The sequence below is a fragment of the Vulpes lagopus genome, chromosome 2, assembly GCF_018345385.1.
Source record: "Vulpes lagopus strain Blue_001 chromosome 2, ASM1834538v1, whole genome shotgun sequence".
Lineage (NCBI taxonomy): Eukaryota > Metazoa > Chordata > Mammalia > Carnivora > Canidae > Vulpes > Vulpes lagopus.
Window position 1 is genome coordinate 630,793 of NC_054825.1, and position 23,936 is coordinate 654,728.

At 63.3% G+C, this 23,936-nt stretch overlaps 1 protein-coding gene across 3 annotated transcripts in view; it reads left to right on the forward strand.

The window, feature by feature from the left end:
• CFAP46 (cilia and flagella associated protein 46) overlaps positions 1–19,554 on the forward strand; it is a 102,881-nt gene extending 83,327 nt beyond the window's left edge. For all 3 annotated transcript variants that reach the window (XM_041743635.1, XM_041743636.1, XM_041743637.1), the window contains exons 45-59: positions 4,295–4,392; positions 4,812–4,888; positions 5,368–5,498; positions 5,913–6,034; positions 6,901–6,980; positions 7,993–8,154; positions 12,044–12,108; positions 12,186–12,246; positions 12,317–12,352; positions 12,784–12,886; positions 14,322–14,434; positions 15,570–15,651; positions 16,245–16,381; positions 16,480–16,560; positions 17,226–19,554. In XM_041743635.1, coding sequence (XP_041599569.1) covers positions 4,295–4,392; positions 4,812–4,888; positions 5,368–5,498; positions 5,913–6,034; positions 6,901–6,980; positions 7,993–8,154; positions 12,044–12,108; positions 12,186–12,246; positions 12,317–12,352; positions 12,784–12,886; positions 14,322–14,434; positions 15,570–15,651; positions 16,245–16,381; positions 16,480–16,560; positions 17,226–17,350 — 1,473 coding nt within the window. In that variant the 3' untranslated portion in view covers positions 17,351–19,554. The remainder of the gene's footprint in view (positions 1–4,294; positions 4,393–4,811; positions 4,889–5,367; positions 5,499–5,912; positions 6,035–6,900; positions 6,981–7,992; positions 8,155–12,043; positions 12,109–12,185; positions 12,247–12,316; positions 12,353–12,783; positions 12,887–14,321; positions 14,435–15,569; positions 15,652–16,244; positions 16,382–16,479; positions 16,561–17,225) is intronic.
• The last annotated feature ends 4,382 nt before the right edge of the window (positions 19,555–23,936 follow it).

Below are 23,936 nucleotides of genomic sequence, written 5' to 3' on the forward strand. Positions count from 1 at the left end.
TCCCTTGTGGTTCTCACAGCGCCTGGGAAGTAAGGGCCGTCCTGGGAGGAGGTGGCCTCCAGGACACCGGCTCCAGGAGATGCCACGTGAGGTCTCCCCGGGGGGGTGCGACACGGCGCAGGGAGCAAGGTTGGCGGGAGGCGCCCGGCTGTGGAGGGAGGGCGTGGGAGAGGCGGAGCAGAGGCAAACGCCCCGGGAGAGACCCTCTGAAGGCCGTGCACACTGGGTCCGTGTCCAGAGGCCAGGGGAGCGTGACCCGGCGCTGAGGCAGCAGTGACCTGACAGTGGCTTACTGTGTCCCCAAACTCATGAGTCACAGGCTCGGGAACGCCAGCTCCTGCACGCGGGAGGAACACGAGAGCTGCGGGCACGTGTGCCCAGCTGCCGCCGCGCAGGATGGGTGCTCTGAGGGCACCTGCGAGCAGCCAGGGGAGACCGCCGCCCACCGTGGCGGCCCAGAGCCCGGGCAAAGGTGCCACCAGGTGGCCGCAGCACCCGATGCTAGGAGGAGGGGTGAGACAGAAACACGGGAAGGTAGGAGAGAACCGAGAATACTACAGGGCAAACGCTTAGGTACAAGGAAATAAACTTTGAACGTACAAAATAGTAATTTTTACATCCTGTGGAGTTTAACTTATTTTGTAGAAGTAAAGTGAAAGACAGTGTTACAAAAAGCAGGAAGGGTCAGATAGAGCGTACAGCATGCAGGCTCTGTCCCTGCTAGGGAAGGGTGAAGCTACATTTCTGTTAGATCACAGTAGGCCAAAGTCCCTAGGTAACCAGTAAAACCATGTGTAACTAAGTTAATAAAAAGGGGGAAAAAAAGTAATAGTATTTTATTATCCCAAAGATAGGCAAAAAGAGTGAGGGGAGAGAAATATAAAAACATTATGGTCCCAGTAGGAAAAAAAAAAAAAAGCAGGGTAATAAGAGATAAAAACCCAAATATCTATGTAAGTAAAATAAATGTAAATTGGCCAAATCGTACAAGTCACAGACTAAGATTGTCAGACTGGCTGAAAAGAAAAACAAAATCTAATCATATGCTGTTTAAAAGAGACCCACTGCACATACAAGGTCACAGAAATGTTGGATGGAAAAGATGAGAAATAGTATCCAAGTCCTGGAGCTACTCGTCAGATGAAAGCCAGGGGCCCCGCGGGTCGGTCACCAGGGATCCCCACCCGAACTCTGTATGTTCAGTGATGTAGCCTCATAGGCACCAAACAGGAGTCACAGGGATAAAAGGGGCCCCGGACAGGCCGGCGTCCAGAGACCCAGTCAGCACGCGGGGCCGTGGGGGAAAGCCCTTCGTGTGCAGACCCGCCGCCGCCGTTCCTGACCGGGGCCCGGAGATGCCCAGCGGAGTAGAGTGTGATTCCCTCTGTGTCCTAACCACAAGGCAATTAAATTAGAAGAAGCCCATAACTGAGAGCTATAATTAATTTGAAATTAAACAGTACCCTTATCATCATCAATTAGTTAAAGGAGAAATCACGATGAAATTTAGAAAATATTTTAAAGTGACTTACGGAATGAAAGTACCATGTGTCAAAACCGACGAGCCTTGTCTACAGCAGGCCTTAGAGGAAAAATACAGCCCTGAACAGAGGGAGGAAACCTTAAAAACTGTAATCGAGGTTTTGGCCTCTAGAAGCTAGAATTAAAACACCTCTAAGAAAAATAGAAGGTAACAAATAAATACAACAGAATCAAAGGAAAGGAAACAAAATATGGAAGAAGAAACCAACAGTGGTAAAAGGGTTCCAAGGGGACTAATAAAGTTGATGAGCATTTAGGAAGGCCCAAAAAGGAAAAAAAAAAAAAAGAAAGAAAGAAAGAAAACCCCAAATTCCACCATCAGTCATACAAAGACATCATGGAGATCCTTCAGACTCCAGAAAAACTAAGAAGGGAGTACTGGACGCAGCCACACTGTGGTGGAGTCTGGCCATCTGGGGCCCCGCTGCCCTGACCTTCCCGGCGGCCTTGGGAGTCACAGGAAGCCCTCCCGTGGGCCGTCAACCCACAGGTGCAGCAGAAGCCAAATCAGGCTCCCGGCATGCATTTATTTATTTGTTTATTTTCACCAATTGGCAATCGGAGTCTAAAATTTGTGCAGAAATGCCAACTTGCTATCCGGAACCTGAGGACCCACTTAAAGCAACAGAAGGTAAGGCAGCGTGCTGCTGACACACAGAGAATATATCCACCCACAGAAGAGGGCCAATAGCACGGAAGAAATCCCGAGCCAGCTGCATCCACACAGCGCTCGCTGCGTGAAGGGTGGCACTGAGGGCCGTGGGGCAGGGTGGTGCAGGGTCCGCTGGGCCTCCCTCCACATCGCAGACCTTACACGTGGAGGGGGAAACCGTAACAGCGTTAGGGGAAAACGAGACGGCCCCCTGGTGACCTCGGGTGTGCAGAAAGGGGAGCCCTGGTGAGCTGCTGGCGGCGGGCACACAAGCTGGCGCAGCCACTCTGGAAGACAGCGTGGAGGCTCCTCATAAAGTTAAAAATAGAGCTACCCTAGGACCCAGCAAACGCAGTCCTGGGTATTTACCCAAGAAATACAAACACACCGATTCAGAGGGATACAGGCCCCCCGATGTTTGTGGCCGCGTTACTACACAATAGCTAAGGTCTGGAAGCTGCCCAAGTGTCCATCAAGTGAAGAATGGACAAAGAAGATGTGGTCCGTGTACACAATGGGATATTACTCATCAAGAAGAATGAGATCTTGCCATTTGCGATGATGTGGATACAGCCAGAGACTATTATGCTAAGTGAAGTCAGTCAGAGAAGGGCAAACACCATACGGTTTCACTCATATGTGGAATTTAAGAAGCAAAATGAGCAAAGGGAAAAAGAGAGAGAAACCGAGAAATAGACTGTGAGCCCTAGAGAAGCCGCTGACGGTCAGCAGAGGGGAGGCGGGGGGTGGTGGTGAAGGTGTGCGCTTGAGCTGGGGTGACGCGTGCACGTATCGAATCACGACGCTGTGCACCCCAAACGGATATAATGCGGTATTAACTATATTGAAATTAAAATAACTTTAAACAGGGCAGCCCGGGTGGCTCAGCGGTTGAGCGTCTGCCTTCAGCCCAGGGTGTGACCCTGGGTCCCGGGATCGAGTCGCACGTTGGGCTCCCTGCATGGGGCCTGCTTCTCCCTCCGCCTGTGTCTCTGCCTCTCTCTCTCTCTCTCTCTGTCTCTCATGAATAAATAAATAACATCTTAAAAAAAAATAACTTTAAACAAAAAGCAAGCCCCAGAGGAGAGCCTCAGAGCCCACATTCTGTGTATACAGGGGACGAGCTCCCTTCCACAAGAAAAAGACAGGCAGGCGCTCCCACAGAGAGAAACAACCACAAGACTGGAATTTTACAGGAGATACCCAGATGCTCCATAAACGTTTTTAATGGCCCTCACCTTCAGCGGTTACCAGGGAAATGCAAAACTTAAAGCTGCGTTCAGCCGCCGGTAGCCCCGCGCCAGAGCGGCTAGACCCGAGCAGGTGCCGCGGGAGGAGCGAGGGCACGCGGGCGGGGCGGGCCTCCCACCTGCGCCCCGGGCCTGCGCCCGCAGAGCTGCTCCCGCGCCTCCAGCAGCGTCCCGGGCAGGGCAGCCAAGGTGGGGCCTGCCCGGGGGGCACAGGCTGGGGCGCTCAGGCGCAGGACTCTCCCGGAAGCCTGCCCGGTGCCCTGGGGGCGGGGGGGGGGGGGCTCCGGGCCTGCGGCTCCCCGCGGCAGGTGGTGCGGCCCACTGAGGATTTTCCGCTTTCCGTGTGACTGCTCCACCCGCACACGTGACGCCAGTGTGGCCCCGGTGGGTGGGTGCTTGCATTGCAAATGCGAAGCTGGTTCCTCAGCGACTGGGGGTCTGTTCTGAGGGCCGTTGTGGCTCAGCCGGGCCGCGGAGCACCACCCGGTGGGGTGTGGGCCATGCGCAGCAGAGGGGAGGGCAGGGGCGCGAGTGTGTCCACACCCGTGGCATTCAGGGGACCGGGCAGAGGACGGAGGGAAGGCGCTGGGTGGCTGGAGGACGCTCCGTCTCTTACCTGTTGGGTTCTCAGGCAGGTCAGGTTTGTGTCGCCCAAGGGGCAGCTCTGGGGGTCCGGGTGGACTCCGCGTGCGCCTTCTGCCCCCTGGTGGCCTCCACGAGTCCTGGGGGGCCTGGCCCCAGCCCTGCGGTGTAGACGGCCCCCCACCCCACGCCCACGGAGCCTCCCAGACTTCTCAGGGGCTGGGCCTGCATCGTGCCCGGTTGGTTGATTCCTGTCTGTCCCACGCAGGCTTGGCAAAATCTCTCGGTCACCGAGCAGCATTTTAACCTCCTGAATGAAATCCCGCCTAACCTTCGGATCCTCATCCTGCACCACTCCCGGGACAGGTAAAGCCCTCCTACTCCTGCTCTGGGGCCGTTCCCCATCCTGTTAAGACGTGTAGCGGGGCAGCGGGGACGCAGCCTCGATGGGGGGCATGTTGTGCGTGGACCGAGGCCCTGGCTGGACAGACAGGGGCTGGCAGGGGCTCCCACTGAGATGGGCTGAGGCCAGGCTGGTACGGCAGGGGCCTGTGCCTCTGCTGAAGGCCACCTTTACTGTGGCACAGACGTGCTGGCCTGGCACGGAAGCTCGCCGCTGATGACTCCCAGATGGGCCCATTTCAACGCTGCATCTTGACTTGGCCAAGCCATTTATGGGGAGGGGACTCCTGCCGGGTGTATCTGGTTCCCCGAATCAGCATCTCAGGGGCTCCTCTAGGACCCCACGAGCCGGGCTTTGACCTTGCCCTTTGTCCTGCCAACAGGGCCCGTCTGTACTGTGCTGCTTATGAGAGACCCAAGTCCATCCCGGTGGCCAAAGGGAAGGTGCTCCAAGTGGGGGGTGAGTCCTGCGAGGTGCTTATCCTGAGCCTGGGGCACGCACCCCGTGGGGCTGCTACAGGCAGGTCCACCCTCCACGCACTTGCTGGGTGGGGTCATTGAGCCTGGGAAGGAGGCAGAGGCATGTGCTTCCGGACCCCTGGCAGCCCCCGGGGCCCCCACTCCCCCTCCTGGAAACACCACCTTCCCGCTCTCCTCAGGCCTCAGGCACATGATTCCACTTAGCATTTCATTTAAAACAAAGGACGGCTGTAGCACGCACGGGAAGCTCCCATCCGTGTCCCCACTTCTGACAGCCATCGTGAGCGCCCACGGGCGAGCTGTGTCCGTGGCCAGCACCTTCTCACGTGGAGGAGCCCTGTGCCGGCGGCTTGCTCATGCTGTCCCACACTCCCAGCACGGCCCCACTCTGTCCTCAGCCCCAAAGGGCGGGTCTGTGAGGCCATGGGGCGGGCACAGCAGGGGTGTCGGTCTCCACAGGCTCCTGCAAGGTGGCTCGGGTGGCCGTGAATCCAGCCACCTTCTCCCGCCTGTTGGCCAGCACCCAGTGGTTCCGGGAGCTGACCCAGGCCGAGGTGAACAATGAGGACCTGCTCCCGAGCTCAGCCTCGGTGAGCCCCTGAGCCCAGCTTCCAGGCTGCTCCCTACGCCAGGCAGGTGGGGTCGGGAGGGCCAAGTGCGTCCCCAGCCATGCAGGCCCCAGGCAGTGCTGGACACCTGGACTGGGGGCCCCACAGGGTGGCCGATCGTTGGCATCCCTGAGTGAGTCTGGTGCCGATGCCTCCCTGATGCCAGCAGAGAAGCCGATGGGGCAGGGGTGCCAGGGTGGCCTCTCGGGTGGGGCAGGCAACCCCGGCAGGAGCACCGTGTGCGGGCGGGTGGGTGGGCCCTGGCTCCCAGGCTTTTCTCCCGAAGGGCAGGTTCGAGGGCCCTGCAGGGTCCTTCCCACTCTGCTCTAACCCGGCTGGGTTTTATGAGGCTGCCCCCGACGCTCTGACCGCGGGCTGATGTCTGGGTTGAGCCAGGAGCTGGAAAACGTGCACCCTGAAAGGGAAGGACACTCTGCGCAGAGCTTCAGTGACGTCCTGGCGTCCATGGAGGAATACCTGAGGCCGCTGTTCCCCGTGCTGGGCGGCCCGGAGGCCAGGTGCTTGCGGGGGCTGGGGGCGGGGCCACGGACGGGGGCGTGGTCAGGGATGGGCGTGGCCAGGGAGGGAGGGCGGGGGCACGGGGCGGGGGGGGGCGGGGGCGGGGCCAGGGAGGGGCCAGCGACATCTGCAAGTCCCGGTAGGGTGGGTTTCAGGCCCAGAGTCTGCGCTGTCCTGGGGACAGACAGGAGGGTCCCTGTGTCTCCATCCCCAGCAGTGCCCCGAAATGCCGGGGGTAGGCAGGAATATGGGGCCACGCCTGGGGCCAACGGGGTGGGAGCTCAGCCTGCAGGCCAGCGCTGTGGGTCCCCGAATCCCAGGGTGAGCCGGGTGGCTGGCTGTGGGGTGGGGGACGCTGTTCCCACCTGGAGGTTCAAGTCTCTGATGCTCCCGTCTGTGCCGAATCAGACGGTGCTGAATGCAAACGGCAAGTGCACAAAGGGCCCTCCACATCCAGAATGCCCGACTCAGGGCGTCTGTCATAGGGGAGAAGCCCTGCTCTGCTGGAAATCCTTTCTGGGGGCTCGTCCCCACCACTCAGGTCCCCTGTGCCCCCAGCCCTTGCAGCACCTGGTGCAGGTACAGGGGAGGAGTGGGGGGCACGGCCCCTGTGATTTGTTCTCAGTAGAGGAAGGCAGAGGGCTTGGCAGTGGGTCAGAGATAATCCAGAGTCCTGGCTGTGCCTGGCTGTGCCCAGTCGTCCCTGGGCCCTGGTACGGAGAGGCGGCCCCAAACCTGAGCTGTGGGAAGTGCCTCGTGGCACACACCGCCCTGATGTGGAGGCGTCCAGAGCTGTTCTCTCCATTCTTTGTGCACGTGATTTTCACTTGTTTTTAAAAACCCGAGGACATGCTTTGGCTTCCAGGATGCAGGTCCCCACAGCTGTCACGGATTCTGGGAAGGCAAAGGGCAAAGACAAGGAGAGGAAGGTGTCACAGGCCCAGGGTGAGTGGGGGCTGGACGGGGCTCTGCTGGGGGGCAGCTGGGCGGGGTGGGGGGCCGGGCCTCCCCAGAGGAGTCTGTGCCTGCCTGGCCGCCAGCACGGGGGGACCCAGTGCGCTCGCCCTTCCCTGGAGAGCCGGTGGCCCGTGTGCGCACTGGGGCAGCGGAGACGCGTGGCCCGTCACCCTCCTGGGCGCCCCAGATGACCCACGGCCGATGAGCGCAGGATGAAGTGTGCCTGGCTCAGCCACCCTGGGGAGAGGGCCTGGCCTGGGTCTGGATGGCCTCTGCGCTGCCAGGACAGACCCGTGGGCCTCACTGACCTGCCTGCGCCTCCTGCCACAGCCCAGACGGGAGGCGCTGTGGCGCGCCTGGGGGCTCCACCGCTCACCCGGCACTGCGGGCTCATAAATCGTTCTTCAAAGGCATTTTTATGGGTTGGTTTTCTGTGGCCCCTGCAGAATCCGTGAGCTGAGGGAAGGGTGCTGAGGTGAGGGCCAGAGGCTGTGGGCGCGGAGGGAAGCAGGCCCGCCCCGCAGCTCGGAGGCCGCCTCTGCCCGCCTGAGGTCAGCTCTGCCCTAGAACTTCCCCAGATTAAGGCCTTTGCTTACTTTTAAGCGATTTGGTTTTGCTTTGAACATACGGTGCGTTCAATCCAAGTGTCTTGTTGCCTCGCCCTCGGCGCGCTTTGGGCCTGGCGGAAGGGGCGGGTCGTCCAACGGGCCAGGCAGGTCCCCTGGCCCTGAGGGCTCCACGGCTGCCGGGCGGGCTGCCACGTGACAAGTGTGCAGACCTTCATCCTTCGAGAGGGGCTCCGTGGTGAGAGGGGTCCTGGCGTGGAGCTGCCCTGGAGCTGGCCGCCCACGTGGAGGCCCGGCTGCAGAGGCCTGGGGAACCCGGCGGGAGCTCTGCGGGCCTGCATCTCCGCACGGCAAGTGCAGCCCACTCTGGGCTTCGTGGGTCCGGGGGAGCCCGTCCCCTGCTGCCTTCGTAGCTGCTGCTCCCCTGCCCACAGTTCAGCTCGAGGCTGCAGACGACACCGTCCTCATCGTGGACAGGCATCTTCTGGAGCTGCCCCTGGAGGGCCTCTCTGTGTTTGAGGCAGGGATGGTGTCCTCCGTGTCCCGAGAATTCTCCCTGCAGATGCTGTGCAATCGCCTCCAGAGGGAGGAGACAGGTAAGGGGCACCCTTGGCCGCGCCCCGACTGCCTTCACTACGGGCCCGCCCAGGTCACCTCTGGGGGCTCCCGCCACACGCTCTAATCAGTGGCTGCCGCCTGCTTAGGGGCCCTCGATCGCGTGTGAGGTGCCGCGGCTCCCTGGAGGAGAGGTTAAACACTGATCTCGGCCTCACGAGTCTGTTTGAAAGGTGCAGGTGGGTGGTGACCAACGACACGGCCACCTGCTTCCTGGGTGGTGAGCAGAGGCAAGGAGGGAGGGACCAGGAGCAGGGACAGGACTCAGGCCGTTGGCGCCCATGGGCCCAGTGTCTGAAACCATCCAGGCTGTAGCTTGTGCTCTGTGCTGTTTTACGCACTTCAACAAATATGAAGTTAAATTAAAAACAAATAGTTTGGGCTTTGGCTTCCATCCGAGCGGAGGTAACAAGGACCGAATTTGCCCTTCCAACAGAAACAGGTGAAAACCAGAAAGAGAGGCAATGGTGGGTTTCGGACTCTGGAGGGTGGGGCCGACCCCACATAGAATGGACCCGAGCCCAGAGGAGCGATGACCTGTGCTCAGAGCCCTTGGAAGGGGAGTACGGCAATTAATAATGGCCAGTGTCTCCCACCAAATCTAATACGAAATAACGGGTCCAGAAGTTTCCATAAGCCCCAGCCACAGGAGGTGGAGAGGAGACTCCAGGGGGGGTGGTCAGAGCGACAGGCCCCCGGGCGGCATTTCAGGAGCAGCCACAGAACACAGGCGCTGCTCTCGTAGAAGCAAGGCCAAGAGTGACCCCGACTTCCCGACGGAGCCAGCGCAGCCGGCGAGCGATAGACATCCCTACGTTAGTGCCGAGGGTCGGAGCCGCAGCCCACAGCCGGTGAGGACGGCCAAGTGGAACACAGAAGCCCCCAGGAATGCGCAAAGGGCAGAAAAAGGGAAAGAGCCGCTGGGGCCCTAGAAACAAACAGCAGGTGTGTCCACACCAACCAGCAGGCGCCCCCACCTCAGTGGACGGTCCCAGCCCCCGATGAAGAGGGAGGACTCTTCGTGGGCGAGTCCGCGTCCAGGGCCAAGTTTTGGCAGGTTGTCTGGTTTTCATTCTTTTTTTTGGTTTGCAGGGTTTCCATAGGTTTGTGTGTGGATTTTCTTATTTATGTGACCACAGATGCCGCCTCCCACCCTGTAGTTTGTTCACTCTCTTAAATGGTGTCTTTTGAACAAAATATATTTTAAAAGGTTTTATTTATTTATGCATGAGGGACACACAGAGAGAGAGGCAGAGACACAGGCAGAGGGAGGAGCAGGCTCCTTGCAGGGAGCTGGATGTGGGACTCGATCCAGGACCCCAGGATCACGCCCTGGGCCGAAGGCAGGCACTAAACTGTTGAGCCACCCAGGGATCCCCGCTCTGGGGTCTTTTTAAAAACTTGTTGACTCACAACCATGAAGCTCTTCTCCCATGGTATCTCGTAAATACATCTGGTTTTCTTTTCTGCCTTTAACATTTTATCCACCCTCCTGACCTACAGCGCAAGGTACAGTTTCCATTTCTTTCCCGACATGAGCACCCAGTGGTCTGTGCGCCGTTTACAGGAAGGTCCTTGTTTCTCCTCTGCTCTAGGTGGCCCGTGTTGCCGTGGCAGCAGCAGAGAGTAGAGAGCACCCCCGGGGTGGTGGGAGGACTCCCCAGAATCTGAGTGTGACCTGACCCCTGTGCAGATGTGACCCAGGGACCGCCCTGAGACAGGAGAGTGACCCAGATGACCCAGGAGGCAGCACCAGGGTCCTTTTAAGATGGAGGCAGGAGGGTCGCAGAGAGATGGGAAGAGCCGCGCTGCCGCCTCTGAAGATGGGGAGGCAGCGAGGCCTCCAGGAGGCAGGTTGTAAGGAAAAGGCCGGGAACAGATTGTCCCCAGAGCCTCCAGGAGGAAACAGCCTGGCCACACCTGGATTCCAGCCCAGGGGGACCCTTTTCAACTTCCGACCTCCAGATGGTGAGACAGTAAATGTGTATTTCAAGATCCCACGTTTGGGGCAGTTTGTTAGGGCAGCAACGAGACACGCACACGGACTCAGCGTGAAGCACCAATAATACTGACTAAGCGTGAGTTCAGGCTCTCCAAACGCATTAGCGGGTGCTCACCGCCAGGACCCCGCACACCCAGAGTGGGGCGAGCTCAGGGCCGCGGGAATGCTGCGTGCGTGGGAAGAGCTCAGGGTTCTCCAGGGAGAACGACCAAAAGAAGAGAATTGGCGGATGAGCCCCAGACCAACAGTCAGAGAGCGAGTAAGAACAAACGAACAGAACCGGTGAGCCGAGCCGCCGGAGCCAGGGACCGGGAAGCACACACAGGCCAGGGAGAGGAGGGGCAAAGCCCCAAGGACGCCCGGAGGGATGAGCAACACTGAGCCGACACCACAGTGATCGGGACAGAAGCCGCTACCAGGACGTGGATTTCTTAAATCCCCCTGCATTTGGAAATTTAGAAACACACTTGTGCACATCTCATGGGACTCGGTAGAAATGGTCGCGGGACGGTCCACGCCTGGCGGAGTGTGAGGGCAGCGGGGCTGGAAGGGCCTCACAGCTTGAACGTTTGTATTGGGAAAGGAAAAGGTTGGATGTTCATAAGCCTTAGAGCATCGAATTTATGAAGTTAGAGCAAGAACAGCAAAAAAAAAAAAATCTCTTAAGAAAGCAGGGAAAGTGTCCAATAAACGCATGAGCAGACATCAACAAAAATAGAAAACAAAATCTTTTTAAAAAAACTCATTAAATAGACACATTCTGGTAAGAATGATCAAGAAAGAAGTGGATGGTGCACAAATGCACGTCAGGAATGAAAAGAGACTCAGACTCTAAAGATGCAGCAGAGATTTGGAAGATCGTCAGAGACGGGACGACCCGTATCCAAACCCTGAGGCCAAGCGGACCGCGTCCTGGGGAAGCACAGCTCCCGGACCCCGAAGGAAAACCCTGAGGGCCTCGGAGCCAGCAAGGAGGGGAGATGGACGACTTACCCCGCTGGGATCGACCAGACTTTCCGGAAACCGTCCACGCCAGTCTCTACGGGTCTCCTCGAGAGTAGAGCGCAGGGCCCACCCGGCCTAGACTTCCGTCGCCCCGGGCACCCAAACTGCCAAGAATAGCACAAGAAAGAAAAATAGAACTCTCACCGCCCAGCCTGACCCCACAATTTACAAGTGTCATTAGATTAGATTAAACGAAAACGAACTTACAAGCATGTCAACTGCTGCAGAAAAACAGCATTTGATAAAATGTGTGCATCTGTAGTAGAAATTCTTAGCAAAGGGGACAGAGTGAAATACCTCACGCCGGTGGAGGCGCCACCCGGACCCGGGGCCCCCCGCCTTCCTGAGGGCACCCCCAGGGAGCCCTGCTGGAGCCGCGATGCGGGGGGGGGGGGGGGGGCGGGGGGGGCGAGAAACGGGAGGCGCGAGGGAGGAAGGCGAGGCAGTAAACTGCCGTCCTTTGGGCCCCTCCGATAGAACCACGAGCCACCAGAACGCTGCAGCGTAAATCCTCGTGCGGGGGGCAGAACCGCCCGGTGGGTGCTGGGCCTGCTGTGTGAACGGTCAGCCAGGTGGGCCTGGGGCCTCCGGGACTCGCCTCTGGCGGGGTCCCCTGCGCCGCCTTCCCCGGCCCTGCGACCTTTAGAATTCAGAGGCGACTGCTCTCTCGGCTTCACAAGAATTAAAGTCAATTGTTCACTGCTTTTGGGTTTTTGTTTTTTTTTTTAATTGAGGTGAAAGTCACAGCATGTAAACGTAACGCTTTTAAAGTATGAACAGTTCAGGGACAGTTAGTGTGTTGGTGATGCCGCGTGCCACCAACTCTACTAGCCCCGAACACCACCTTCTCGTGTCGTCTGCAGCCGAAGGGGCCATGAAGAAGGAAGGCAGAGGCAAGAAGAGGAGTCCAGGGAAGAAGGGATGGAAGGTGGGCACGTGGGCCTGGGGAGCCTGGGGTCCCGGCTGCGGGACACAGGACCCCAACGACCCTTGTCTGTGGCGCAGGACACTCCACCCCGGCTCATCCCGCCCGACTGCATCATCGTGGACGCCGACAAGTTCAAGTGTATCCTTTACCGGCCTCGCTGCCCGGGTGGCCCAAGCCCGAGCGCTGTTGCTCCTTAACCGAGACCTAGTCGTGGTGGACCCCTACGAGGAGGCCCAGGGCACAGGTGAGTGCCTCCCCGGGCCACGCTGGGCTCCCTCACAGGGCAGTGTGGCCGCGGTGCTGTGGCCTTGGAGCTGGCCTCCTGGGCACGGCCTCTGTCCCCGGCTGCCCCGGTTACACCGACCACGCGGGGGGAGTAGGCCCTTCGCCATCACAGCCACATCAGGACAGTGGTCGTGGGAAAGATGACCCCCAAACGGAGTCCGGTGCAGAAATGGGACTTGGTGCTGCCCACTGCAGCGCTGAGTAGTCAGCTCCTGGGGGTTGCTTTGGCTAAACTGGTTTTTAGACTCTTTACAAAGGAGGGAAGATGCCCTGACGTGCCCACCAGCAGCAAACGTGGAGTCGGCCGGGCCCTGGGTCAGACCTGCTGCTGCCCACGCCCGCGGCCTCGCAGCTCCGCCCTGCCTGCTCACCACTCCATTCCTGTCGCAGAAATGCTGACTCCTGTCTTCGTCACCCGGGAAATTCTGGAGAGATTCCGAGACTCGTTCACCGCCCTGTGGGTGGGCCATCTGGGCAATAAGCACCTGCCCAGGTTGGTGTTGGGGTGTCCGGAGACCCTGACCTGCAGGGGGCAGGTCCGTGTGGGCGGCTGGAGGGGTGCTCTGCACGTGCTGGGAGGGGCCGTCCTCTGTCTCCTCTTGTCTCCCGGGCGCCCCCGGCCTGGAGCTCCCATTCTGCCCCATGCATCCCCACCTCTGCTGCCCCCGCAGGGGCTCCTGGGGTCCGGCCTTTCTCCATCACCCTGCGGGCTCCCCCGTCCTCATGGTGCCTGTGTGGGGGAGTCACTGTCCTCATCCCCACTGCACAAGTGAGGACCTGGCACCCAGGGGTGGGCTCCTGCCCGGGACCCCCAGGCAGTCCAGTGTCCACGGGCCCCTGGCTCTGGGACGGGGTTGGGGGGGGGTGTTGGGGAGCACCTGCAGGAGAGGGGCGCGGTCTGCTGGGGGCGGGGCTGGAGGAGAGGAGGGCGGGGCCTGCTGGGGGCGGGGCTGTGGGAGAACGGGGCGGGGCCTGCTGGGGGCGGGGCTGTGGGAGGAGGCGGAGCCTGCTGGGGGCGGGGCTGCAGGGGAGGAGGGCGGGGCCTGCTGGGGCGGGGCTGTGGGAGAGTGGGGCGGGGCCTTCTGGGGGCGGGGCTGCAGGGGAGGAGGGCAGGGCCTGCTGGGGGCGGGGCTGTGGGAGAATGGGGCGGGGCCTGCTGGGGGCGGGGCTGTGGGAGGAGGCGGAGCCTGCTGGGGGCGTGGCTGCAGGGGAGGAGGGCGGGGCCTGCTGGGGCGGGGCTGTGGGAGAGTGGGGCGGGGCCTTCTGGGGGCGGGGCTGCAGGGGAGGAGGGCGGGGCCTGCCGGGGGCGGGGCTGTGGGAGAGTGGGGCGGGGCCTGCTGGGGGCGGGGCTGTGGGAGAGCAGGGCGGGGCCTGCCGGGGGCGGGGCTGCAGGGGAGGAGGGCGGGGCCTGCCGGGGGCGGGGCTGCAGGGGAGGAGGGCGGGGCCTGCCGGGGGCGGGACTGTGGGAGAGTGGGGCGGGGGCTTCTGGGGGCGGGGCTGTGGAGGGGTGGGGCCTGCTGGGGGCGGGGCTGTGGGAGGAGGTGGGGCCTGCTGGGGGCGGGGCCACTTCCCTGTGGGTGCTGAGACCTGGGTGCGGTTGGCCCTCAGGGACGTATCCTTCTAGCACTTTCCAGACTCCCTGCTCAGTGAGATGAGGACTCATTCCTGGGAGTCGAGGGCCATTGTCAGGAGAGCCACGTGGATAGAAAGAGCCCAGGAGGGAGCTGACCCTGGGCACCAGGAGAGTGGCCGTTAGCTCTGTCCCAGCCAAGGGGGTCGGGGAGTGAAGAGCACAGACCCATCCCGAGAGTGTGCAGCCCTGAAGGCCCCCGTCCAGGGGTGGTCCTGGCTGCAGCACCTGGGGACACTGGGACACCTGCTGCCTGCCTCTGGCTCCCCCCACCGGGCCACCCTCCTTTGCATTGCAGCCAGGCCGAGTGGGAGCAGCTCCTGGGCAGCTGTGGCGGCTTCTTCTTCTATGGGATGGAGAGCTTCCTGTCTCACATACTGGTGGAAAGGTTGGCTGCCATGAACCTTCAAGGTGAGCCCGTCCCTCAGCGCCGCCCAAAGCCCCACGCTCTGCCGGGGCCCCAGTGCGCCGGATGAATCCACGCAGGGACAGAGCAAGGGCCCTGAGTCCCCACCGGTCACCCTCTGATAAAGGGCTTAGGGGGCGGGCCCTTGGGGGCCCCTCCGGCTCTGCCCCTCCTCCATTCCCAGAGACCCTCAGCCAGAGTCGGGAGCTGGCCGGGCGCTTCCAGGGCACACTGGCCGCAGCCCCCACCGCTCCTGCTGTACACGCGGCTCCTCTCGGCCTAGCACGCTGTGGCTATCCCCTGAGGACTCCCTAGTGGGAGGCCTGACTTGCCCTTGGGTGCCCTTGTCCTGAGGCAGTGGCTGACTGGCCGCACTGCAGAGTCACTGGGAGCCTTTCAGGGGCCCTAGAGAATGCCCTCAAGAGGCATGTGGCCCCCTGTGCTGGCAGCACAAGCAGCACGGGGACGTCTGTCCTGTGGTCAGGGCAGCTGAACCCCCGGCCTATCACCTGGTACCTGTCTCCTTTCCAGCCCCCGGGAGATGGGCCATCCATAGCCGGTCACCTGGGGGATTCCTTGCCCCAAGGGGAGGTAGGAACTGGCCCTCTCAGGGGCCGTCTCGGAGGAACGAAGCTGAGTTCTCGGGCTCACCAGGCTCGGGGGAGGGTGACGGCACCGCTGGCGCCCCGTGCTGCCCCCATCGAGGCTCGTCCTCACGCGCTGGAGGTGCCGCCTGCCCCTGCCCACAGCCAGGCCACTGCAGGAAGTGGGGCTCTCGGTGTGCCCACAGCCAGGGTTCTCACTCGGATCCTGGCACCCGTCTTGGGGCACACGAGCCAGGGTGACCAGCCATCACCCCATGCCTGAGACCACCCCCCGCAGGCTGGGGTGCTTGTGCATGGCATGCTGGGAGCGGAGCCACGTGCATGAGGAGACGGCGAAGGGTGGGGAGTTCCTGAAGCAGATTACGTCCCCGAGTGCTCGTGCAGCCAGTGGGTCTTGGGAAAGGGTCTGTGGACGTCAGGTCCAAGTATGGGGCTGCATTTCCCGGATCCTCGCACGCCCTGGTGCCCCCCCCGCAGCCTGCACTGGCCTGCCCGTCCTGGGCGTGCAGCTGCTGAGGCCCCTCCGTGCCCGCAGAGTGCCAGATGATGGTCCTGCTGGACCTGACGCGGTCCTACGAGAGCATGCGGCGGCTGGCGGAGCGCTCAGAGAACAAGAGGTGCCTGGGCCCCTGCACCGGCCTGGGCCGGCCACCTGCCTCCACTCCCGGGGGTGCCGGGGGGCCAGGACTGATGGGTGTGCTCCGGGGGCTGTGGGGGCCAGAGTGTCCCTGCACCCCCGGGCAGGGCCCCGGAATCCGCCCCCAACCCCTTCCCTGGAAGAGCCGGGGGCGGGGGTGCAGTGGGAAGGGGAGGGCAGCTCCAGCAGCAGAGCACAGGCCGGCCTGTCCTCCGGAGGCCCGCTGGGACTGGGCTAGGGGACAGAGGGCTGCTGCCGGGGGGGTGCCCTGGCTTCAGAGCACCCCACGTCTCGTGCACCCCAGGCCTGTGTGGGCTCCCAAGGTGGCAGAGCAGGGGCCCGTCTCATGACGGATGTTTTGCGTCCCGGCTCCCCCGCAAGGCTGGGAGTGGCCCCGAGGGATTGGGCTGTGCCCCGGGTCGCCCTCTTATTGGACGACATCGGGGGGGGGGGCGCACGGGAGGGTGTTCTGATTCCTTCGTGAACCCGAAGAGCTTCCGTCCACTACCCGGTGCTATTTGGTCTGAGGGCTGGGCGGCTCGGGCCGTCCCACTGGAGCTCCATCCCCCGCAGCGTGGCCCAGCTGTGCTTGGAGGACCCCATCGAGACCGCCGTGCTCCTGAGTCTGGCGGGGGTCAGGAGCATCCTGGCAAACCAGTGGCCGACGCTCCTGCGGGACAACGCGCTGCGGGCCAGCGTCCTGTGGGAAAGTGAGTGGCGGGCGTCCTGGGCGCGGCCCCAGCCTGTGGGCCCCCCAGAAGCCCGCAGGCCGCGCCCCTGGCCAGTCTGAGGGGTGTCACCTTCCTAGATCTGTTGGCGCTTGGCAAGCCGATCGGGAGAGCAGCGCGCGTCCTTCAGAAGATGGGAGCTGGTGACCTGAGTAGCCACGGTACGCGGCTGTCCCTCAGCCCCGCCGAGTCCGCGCCCCTCCCGGGGCCAGCGGTGCCGACGGACAGCACAGCCCCCGTGGGAGCTGGCACCGCAGACCCTTGGGGCAAAACACGCGGGCGTTAGGAGTGCGCGGGCGCCCGAGGCCTGGGAGCCCGGGAACCCTCGGGGCGGGCGCGGGAGCCTTCTAGGTGCGCAGCACAGAAGGAGCTTAGGGTTTAGGAGCGACAGGGTCCAGGGGCCCGGATACGGCTGTGAATGCGTCGGGGGTGGCACCTGCCGCAGGTGCATGAGGGCGGAGGCCCCCGGAGAGCCGGCCGTGCGGCTGCTGAGTTGCTCTGCGGATGGAGGAAGGGGAAGCCGCGGCGCCCGCGTGCTCGCTGCCGTCCCGTGCTGATGTGCCCTGGAAGCAGGGACAAAACCGTGATTGTCGCGCAGGCCTCCCCACAGTCAGCGGTGGCAGCAGGAGGTCGGAGCTGGCGGGGCCCCGGCTGCCCGGCCCTCCGTGCTGCGAGTGGGCCCCCGGCTCAGTGTCCCTCGGCGTCCCCGGGAGCCGATGGCGGCAGTGTCCACGTTCAGGGCTGCGTCCGCAGGCAGTCGGGCCCCTCGTCTGCTGGGTGCCCCCGTGAGCCGGGCAGCTGCGAGCACTGTCCCACTCTCCCTCAGATGAGTCTGTGTGGACCTCCAGGGACAAGCCTCCGTACCTCCGGCCGCAGCTCGGGGACTCCGCTTGGCTCCCGGTCACCCTCAACTCCGTCCTGTACGGGCTGCCACACCTGGCCGTCGGGTGACCCCGGGGCCAAGGCCTGCAGACACCGCCGCTGAGGACCCACCGCCCAGCCCTCCCCAGACGTCGGCTCCCCTCCTCCGGTGGCCCCGCCCTGAGCCCCAGTTCTGCTCGGGGTCAGGCCAGGGCCCTCCGAGTCTGGCCGGCTCAGGGGCTTCCTCCTCGGGACCCCCTCCCCCTGGCTCGTCTGGGGACCCTCGTGGAGGAGGAGAGTCGGGGGGGTGCATCGCTGACCCCATGGCTGCCAGGACCCCAGAGCCCTCCCCGGCACTGTGCCTTCCCTCGGGCCCCAGTGGTGGGGGGCGGCTGTATTTGGGGTAGGGCTGGTCCTGGGCTGAGGCTCTCCGTGGGGGCCCCCCGGGTCCCGGACAAGGAACACCATGGATTTGGCGTGAGCACCTTAGTAAACGACAAGTGTCTGCATCCCCGTGTGCGGTGTGGCCTGGGGCCCCGGGTGCAGCGCCGTCCTGCGTGGGGCTCAGCTGACATCGCCAGATGAGCAAGAGAGCGAAGGGAGTCCAGTCCCGGGGCCTCGGATGTGCCCGTGAGGCCGGGTCCCAGAGGCAGCCAGAGCTCCCGGGAGTCACGGGCGTCTGCTGGAGGCAGAGGTGGCTGAGATGTGCAGCCCTGGTGTCCAAGGCCCACGGGGGGGACGTGCAGCCGCAACACCTCCCCCACGGTCGTGGGCACCACAGTGGACCAGGGCAGCCCCGGGAGAGGCCGCCGACCCAGGGCTGGACAGGCCGCCAGAGCCGAGGTGGCCGTGGGAAGAGCAGAGGCCCCGGTGCCCAGCAAGTGGAGGCTGGTCCCCAGCCATCCTGGCCCACGTGGAGGCTGGGGACGGAGCGGCTAGGGCCCCGTGTCCCCAGAATCCCCCGGGCTGGTGGCCGAGGACGAGGAGAGCCGGCTCCAGGAGTCTCTGGGTGGAGCTGAGCCCGTCAGAGTCCACGGGCGGTGGGGGTCCTGGTCTCCGAGGGGGCAGCGGCCAGGACGGGGAGCCCGGCCCAGGGGCCACTGGCACTGCCCCTTCCAGGCCCCAGCACAGATCGCAGCCCTCTGCCTGCCTCACCTGGACACGCGTGGCCTCCGAGCACCAGCTCTGGGGACACCTGGGAGCCGGGGGCAGCCAAGGCACCGCGGTCGCTCTGGGCTGGGAGGCCTGGAGCTAAGCGGTCGCGAGACCTGCTCGCCCGGGTTCCTCCCTCTGGCGCGGTGAGGAGCGTGGACGCGTGTGTCCTGGCCTCGTGTCCTGGACGCGGGCAGCAAGCCCACGCTCAGCCCCTGCCCGGGGCCAGACAGGCCACACGGGGGCCTCCTGGGCGGCGCGAGGGCTCAACCCCATGGTGAGGAACAGAGCGTGACACCGGACGGCGGGAGCGTCCCATCGACCTGCTGACCCCGCTGCGGGGAAGAGGCAGCCCGGGCCCCGACGTCACCCACAGGCGGAGATGAGGCAGCCTCTGGGCGGCCGTTGGGCTGCGTCCTCTGACCTTGGCGTGTGCCCAGCTCCCGCCCGGCCCCGCGCCCCAGGCCGCACCCAGAGAAGCGGGGCTCCGGGCTCCGTTGGCGCGTGGTCCGTCCCACCAGCGTGAGCACTAGACACAGGCCAGTGTCCTTCCCGGGAGTGGCCGAGCGGGGCCTGGCGCGTGTGCCCGCGGGGTCCCCAAGGACAGGCAGCGAGCTGCTGACCCCTGACGGCCTCCGGGGCGCTACCGGCCGGGTCACGCACCGCGTGGGACGCGTCATGGGTCGCTTCTGACGCATTCTCAGGATGACGAGAGCACAGGGAGGGAGAACACGGCGGCGGCGCGGGGGGCGCGGGGCCCGGGCGGGCAGGGGTCCACGTGCAGGTGCACGCACTCTGGGCACCGGGCAGAACGGAGCTCGGCGGCGGTGGGGCTCCAGGTCCAGGTGCCCCGCTGGGAAGCTGTGCGAGGGCCGCGCCACCCCGACTGTCTCCGCGACTCCTTGCAAATCTACGGTCAGTTCAACATAAGAACTTTAAAAACAGCTCATGTCTGAGAACAGCGAAAGGCGGTGATTCCCTTCTTTTTGTTTAATTTTTTCCCTTTTGTCAAACATACACATACTTCTTCCAGTTAAAAAAAAAAATAAAAGAGCTAACTAATGATCAAGGAATAAATTCAAATCAGAGCAGCCGTGGATATATGAGCTTCCTTCTAGAAAGATGTTGGCACCCACCCAAACAACAAGAATAAAAGCCTCTGGAGATATTTCATCTGTGCAGCCTCACATTTTTTACCTTATGCTGTGTCTACGCGTGTGAGAAATATGAAACGTGAGTGCTCGTCCGCATATCGGAGGCTTTGAAATAACTTTCTGAGTTATGCCCCAGCAACATGACAAATCACATTATCAATTAGCTCCTGTAACAGAAGTGGCATCCCGTAATATATTCACGCACGAAAAAATTGCATGGGTGGGATTTATGTAACCCTAAAAACTGTAAGGAGAGAAAGGATCACTTGGAATTTATTGGTGATCATAGACGGAATGTAATTGGAATGGTGGGCCGCCCCGGGAGGGAGGTGACGGGATCCCCGCGACGCCCGTGCCCGGGGCCCTGGGGCTGCAGGGGGCCGGGTGGCCCTGAGCCCGTCACTCGGGAGCCCGTCCTGTCCTAGGGGAAGGGCAGCCCTGGCCTCGGGGCCCGGAAGGGCCTGACCTCGCCCCGCTCCCAGGCCGCGTGTCCAGGCCCAGGCCGGCCGGGCCCCTCCCTTGCAACGACCGGAAGCACCAACGTGCTCCAGGCTTGCTTGGCAGTCACCATTTTAAAAGTTACATCTGTTTTAATTTTTTTAAAAGATTTTATTTCATGAGAGACACAGAGAGAGAGAGAGAGGCAGAGACAGGCAGAGGGAGGAGCAGGCTCCATGCAGGGAGCCCGACGCGGGACTCGATCCCGGGACCCCGGGGTCACGGCCTAGGCCGGAGGCAGGTGCTCAGCCGCTGAGCCCCCCAGGCGTCCCTCGTCTGTTTTAATTCATATCTTGAAAATAGTGATTTCCATTTTTTTAAAAAAAGACGTATTTATGTATTTTACAGCGGTGGGGGTGGGGGCAGAGGGAGAGAGTCCCCCTCAGAAGCCCCCGCCGAGCCTGGGGCCACCGCGGGGCTCGATCTCACAACCCCAAGATCACGACTTGAGCCGAAACCGAGTCCCACGCTCAACCCACCAAGCCACCCAGGTGCCCCGTGACTTTTTCTGCATTTTTACAACAAGGACTTTTATTTAGACAATATATTTTATTGTAGGAAAGTTGGAAAATTAAAAAAGGAGAAAAATGTACTCAAAAGCCACGCCCTGGGTCAGCGTTTGGATGGCCCTGTGGCTGCGGCCCTCCCTGCGCGGCGCCTCTCCCGCGGGGCCACCCAGCGCCCCCCGCGCTCCCGCTGCCACACGCCTGAATCACAATTCTCGTGGGCAGCATCTTGGCCGCGTGGCGACGCTGGCACCAGGGGCCTCCGGGCGCATCAGTGGGGCCGGGTCCTGTGGGCTGGAGCAGGCCAGCGGGGTCGCCCCCCGTGTGACCTGCGGGGCGGTTTCCCCAGCTCAGTACGTCACGGTGGGGCCTGGCTCCATCCCCGTGGAAGAGTGTCACCCACCCCCCGGGGTCCGTGCCCGTGTCGCCGCCGCCGCAGGTGCGCCCGGGGAGCGGGTGCGGGTCGGGCGGCGCCGGGCCCTCCTCCAGGGAATTCGGCGTGGGCTGAGGCCGGCCGCCCCGGTGGATCCAGACTAAGAAACCGGGCGCGTTAATAGAGCTGCAGCGCTCACAGGTGCTTGGCTACATTTCTACTAAGTCCCGCCATCCAGCCCGGCCTCCAATAGTTTCATTTCTATATTAAATAATTAAAACTCTATTTTCAATTGCTGTGAACAACTGTTTTCCTTAATGATCTTCCCAGAGGAGCCAGTAATTTTATATCTTGTAAAAATGATGAAGTGGCATCATTATCCCATATCTCTGAAATATAACCGAGCGACTTCAGGGAAGGCCATTCGTATTCAATTAACGCTCCTCGCATTAGGACGGACAGTATCGCTCCGCGCCGCGCGCACCCCCGCTGTCCTCTCATTTTATTATGACGATGATGGAGACAGAAACAACCAGTTTAATTATCCCATTTCCAGCAGAAATCAATTTCAACACGTCCTCACCCTTAAACGGGAGGAAGCCAGCGGCGCGGCTCGGGGGCCGGGCAGGCCCACCCCACTCGCGGCCAGGACGGGGTGCACAGGGCCCACACCCCACTCCGCCCCACACCCAGCCACCCACACCTGCACCCCGCCCCTGGCACCCTGCACCCCGCCCCTGCCCCCCACTCCTTGCCCCCACCCACCACCCGCCCTCTGGGGTGGCCTCCCAGGTGAAGCAGCCTGTGGGGACGGGCAGGCCCTGGGAGCACCTCTGCCCTGCCTCCTGGGGTCTGGGCCCCGGGGACTGCGGGCTCCGCCTCCCCCCCCTCGTCCCTCCCGCTGCCACCGTCCCGCAGGCCGGGCCTCAGTTTCCCGCCCGGTGCGCCCGGTGCTGCCCCGGTGCTGCCGACACCTGCTGCCCGCGCACAGGTGGGGGCGGGGATTTACCGGCGGCGTCAGGGTGATTCAGGGGACGCGCCCTGCCTCGCCACTCAATCACGCCGCGCTCCTGGCCGCGTAATCTAATTGTTTGACATTTTTATCACAATTCATTGAGGCCGGAGGGAGATGACGAGACGGATGCCCCGGCGCTTGGCTGAGGGCCGGGAAGGCGCTGATGGGCCAAATGACAGGGGCGCTGCGAGCTTTTCTTATTATAGATTTTAATTCTTTGTGACAAGAGGCAGGAGATGGTGTCGGCTAATCAGGCTGAGGCGGCTGCCCTGGCTGGGGCCCCGGGGTGGGGCGCCCCCCGCGCTGGCCCCGTTCTCCGGGCTGGGGACACGGCGGGTGGCTGGGGACGCTCGCACGGCGGCACAGCGTTCACCGGCCCCCCAGCCCCAGCGCGGCACGTGTGCCCGGGACGCTGGGCGACAGGCCCTGAAGTTCCCGCAAGCCCACGTGGGGCCCCCCAGGCCAGGTTCCGGCCAGGGGTGGGGGGTAGGAGGGGCCGCGGATCCCCGACCTGGCCCCGCGTGCTCCAGGCTGCAGGACCAGGCGCCACCGGCTCCTTCCTTGGCCCGGCCTCCAGGGCAGCAGGGGACCAGCAGGGGCTCCAGGCGCCCCCACCTGCCCTCCTCCCCGAGCCCGGGGCAGGGGCCTGGGGCTCCGCTGCCAAACCACAGGCTCAGGGGCCAGGGAGCCCTGCTTCCGCTGGAGAGCCCGGGTCCCTCGCTGACCCCGACGCGCCATGTGGGCGCCCTAAGAACGTGGGCAGAGGGGAGCTCCCGTCTCCGGGGACGGGGCTGTGATCCCCACACCTCGGCGCAGTCCGTGGGGCAGCGAGGGCGGCTCTCAATGTCGCCAGGCGACAGGGACGTGGCCCAGCTGGGGGCCCTGGGTGTGCAAGGCCCCTCGGGCTGTGCCAGGCAGGGGCGTGTGTCCAGGCGGTGGGGCGCTCCGTGGGGCCACTCTGGGGTCGCTCCCTGGGCTGGTGCTGGGACACGCCCCACGCTGCCCTCGGGCTGGGGACAGTGGATCCAGGCGAAGGCGTGACCCGAGGGTCTCCTGGCTCCAGCTCGTGGCAGTGACCCCCGTCCGCGGCTCGCTGACCACATGCGCTTGCCCAGGTGGCCGGGGCAGCTGCACCGTCGGGGGCGCTGACCGTGACCCACTGGCCTTGGCCTCCGAGGGGAGCACAGCGCCCGGCTTGCCCGCCTCCCCCCAGAGGCCCCCTCCCGGGCGGGCTCCGGGCCCCTGCCCCGGCCCTTCTCACCCACGGGCTGACCCACCGAGCCCCATCCATGCCGGCCGACCATGGGTGCCGCCCCACGCTGACCCCCGGCCCCACTCACAGGCCTCATCCCCCTTGGGGTGTCCCCCCTGGAATCGCGAGAATAACGGTGGCCCTCGCAGAGGGTGCCCCCCGCCCCCGTGTCCCCAGGAGCACGGCCCCCCGGCCTCGGTCGGACTTGGAGGGTGTTGAGGGCGCCGCAGTAGGAGGCCGCTAGGGAGTGAAGGACGCTGGGGGCGGCCGAGCCTCGTGGGGGGGATGCTCCGGGTGCGGGAGGGCGACGCCAGCGCGTGGGAGCTTGTCAGGACACGACCAGGACACTCCCCGCGAGCGCACCCATGTCAGGAAGGCGGCTGCGCCTTCTGTCCTCGAGCACCCACTGCCCCAAACCTCGGGGCGCTTCCCTGAGGTGCAGACTGAGGCAGGAGACGCGACCCCGGGGCCACGCGCGCCGCCCGCCCGAGGAGCCCTTTGCTGCTTTGTGGGTCGTGTTACTCTCCCAGGATCGTGAAGGACCTGATGCTCCGCTAGGTCCCCGGGGGCAGAGGAGACCGGGCCCCTTCTCTGCTCCTCGTTCATGGGCTTAAAGATGAAACGACAATTTGTTTCGAAATGAGGCGCGCAGTTTCCCAGGTGGCACCACGTGGGGGGCCCCCCCGCCCGGCCCCGCGGCGTCCTCCCTCCTGAGCGGGCTGTCAC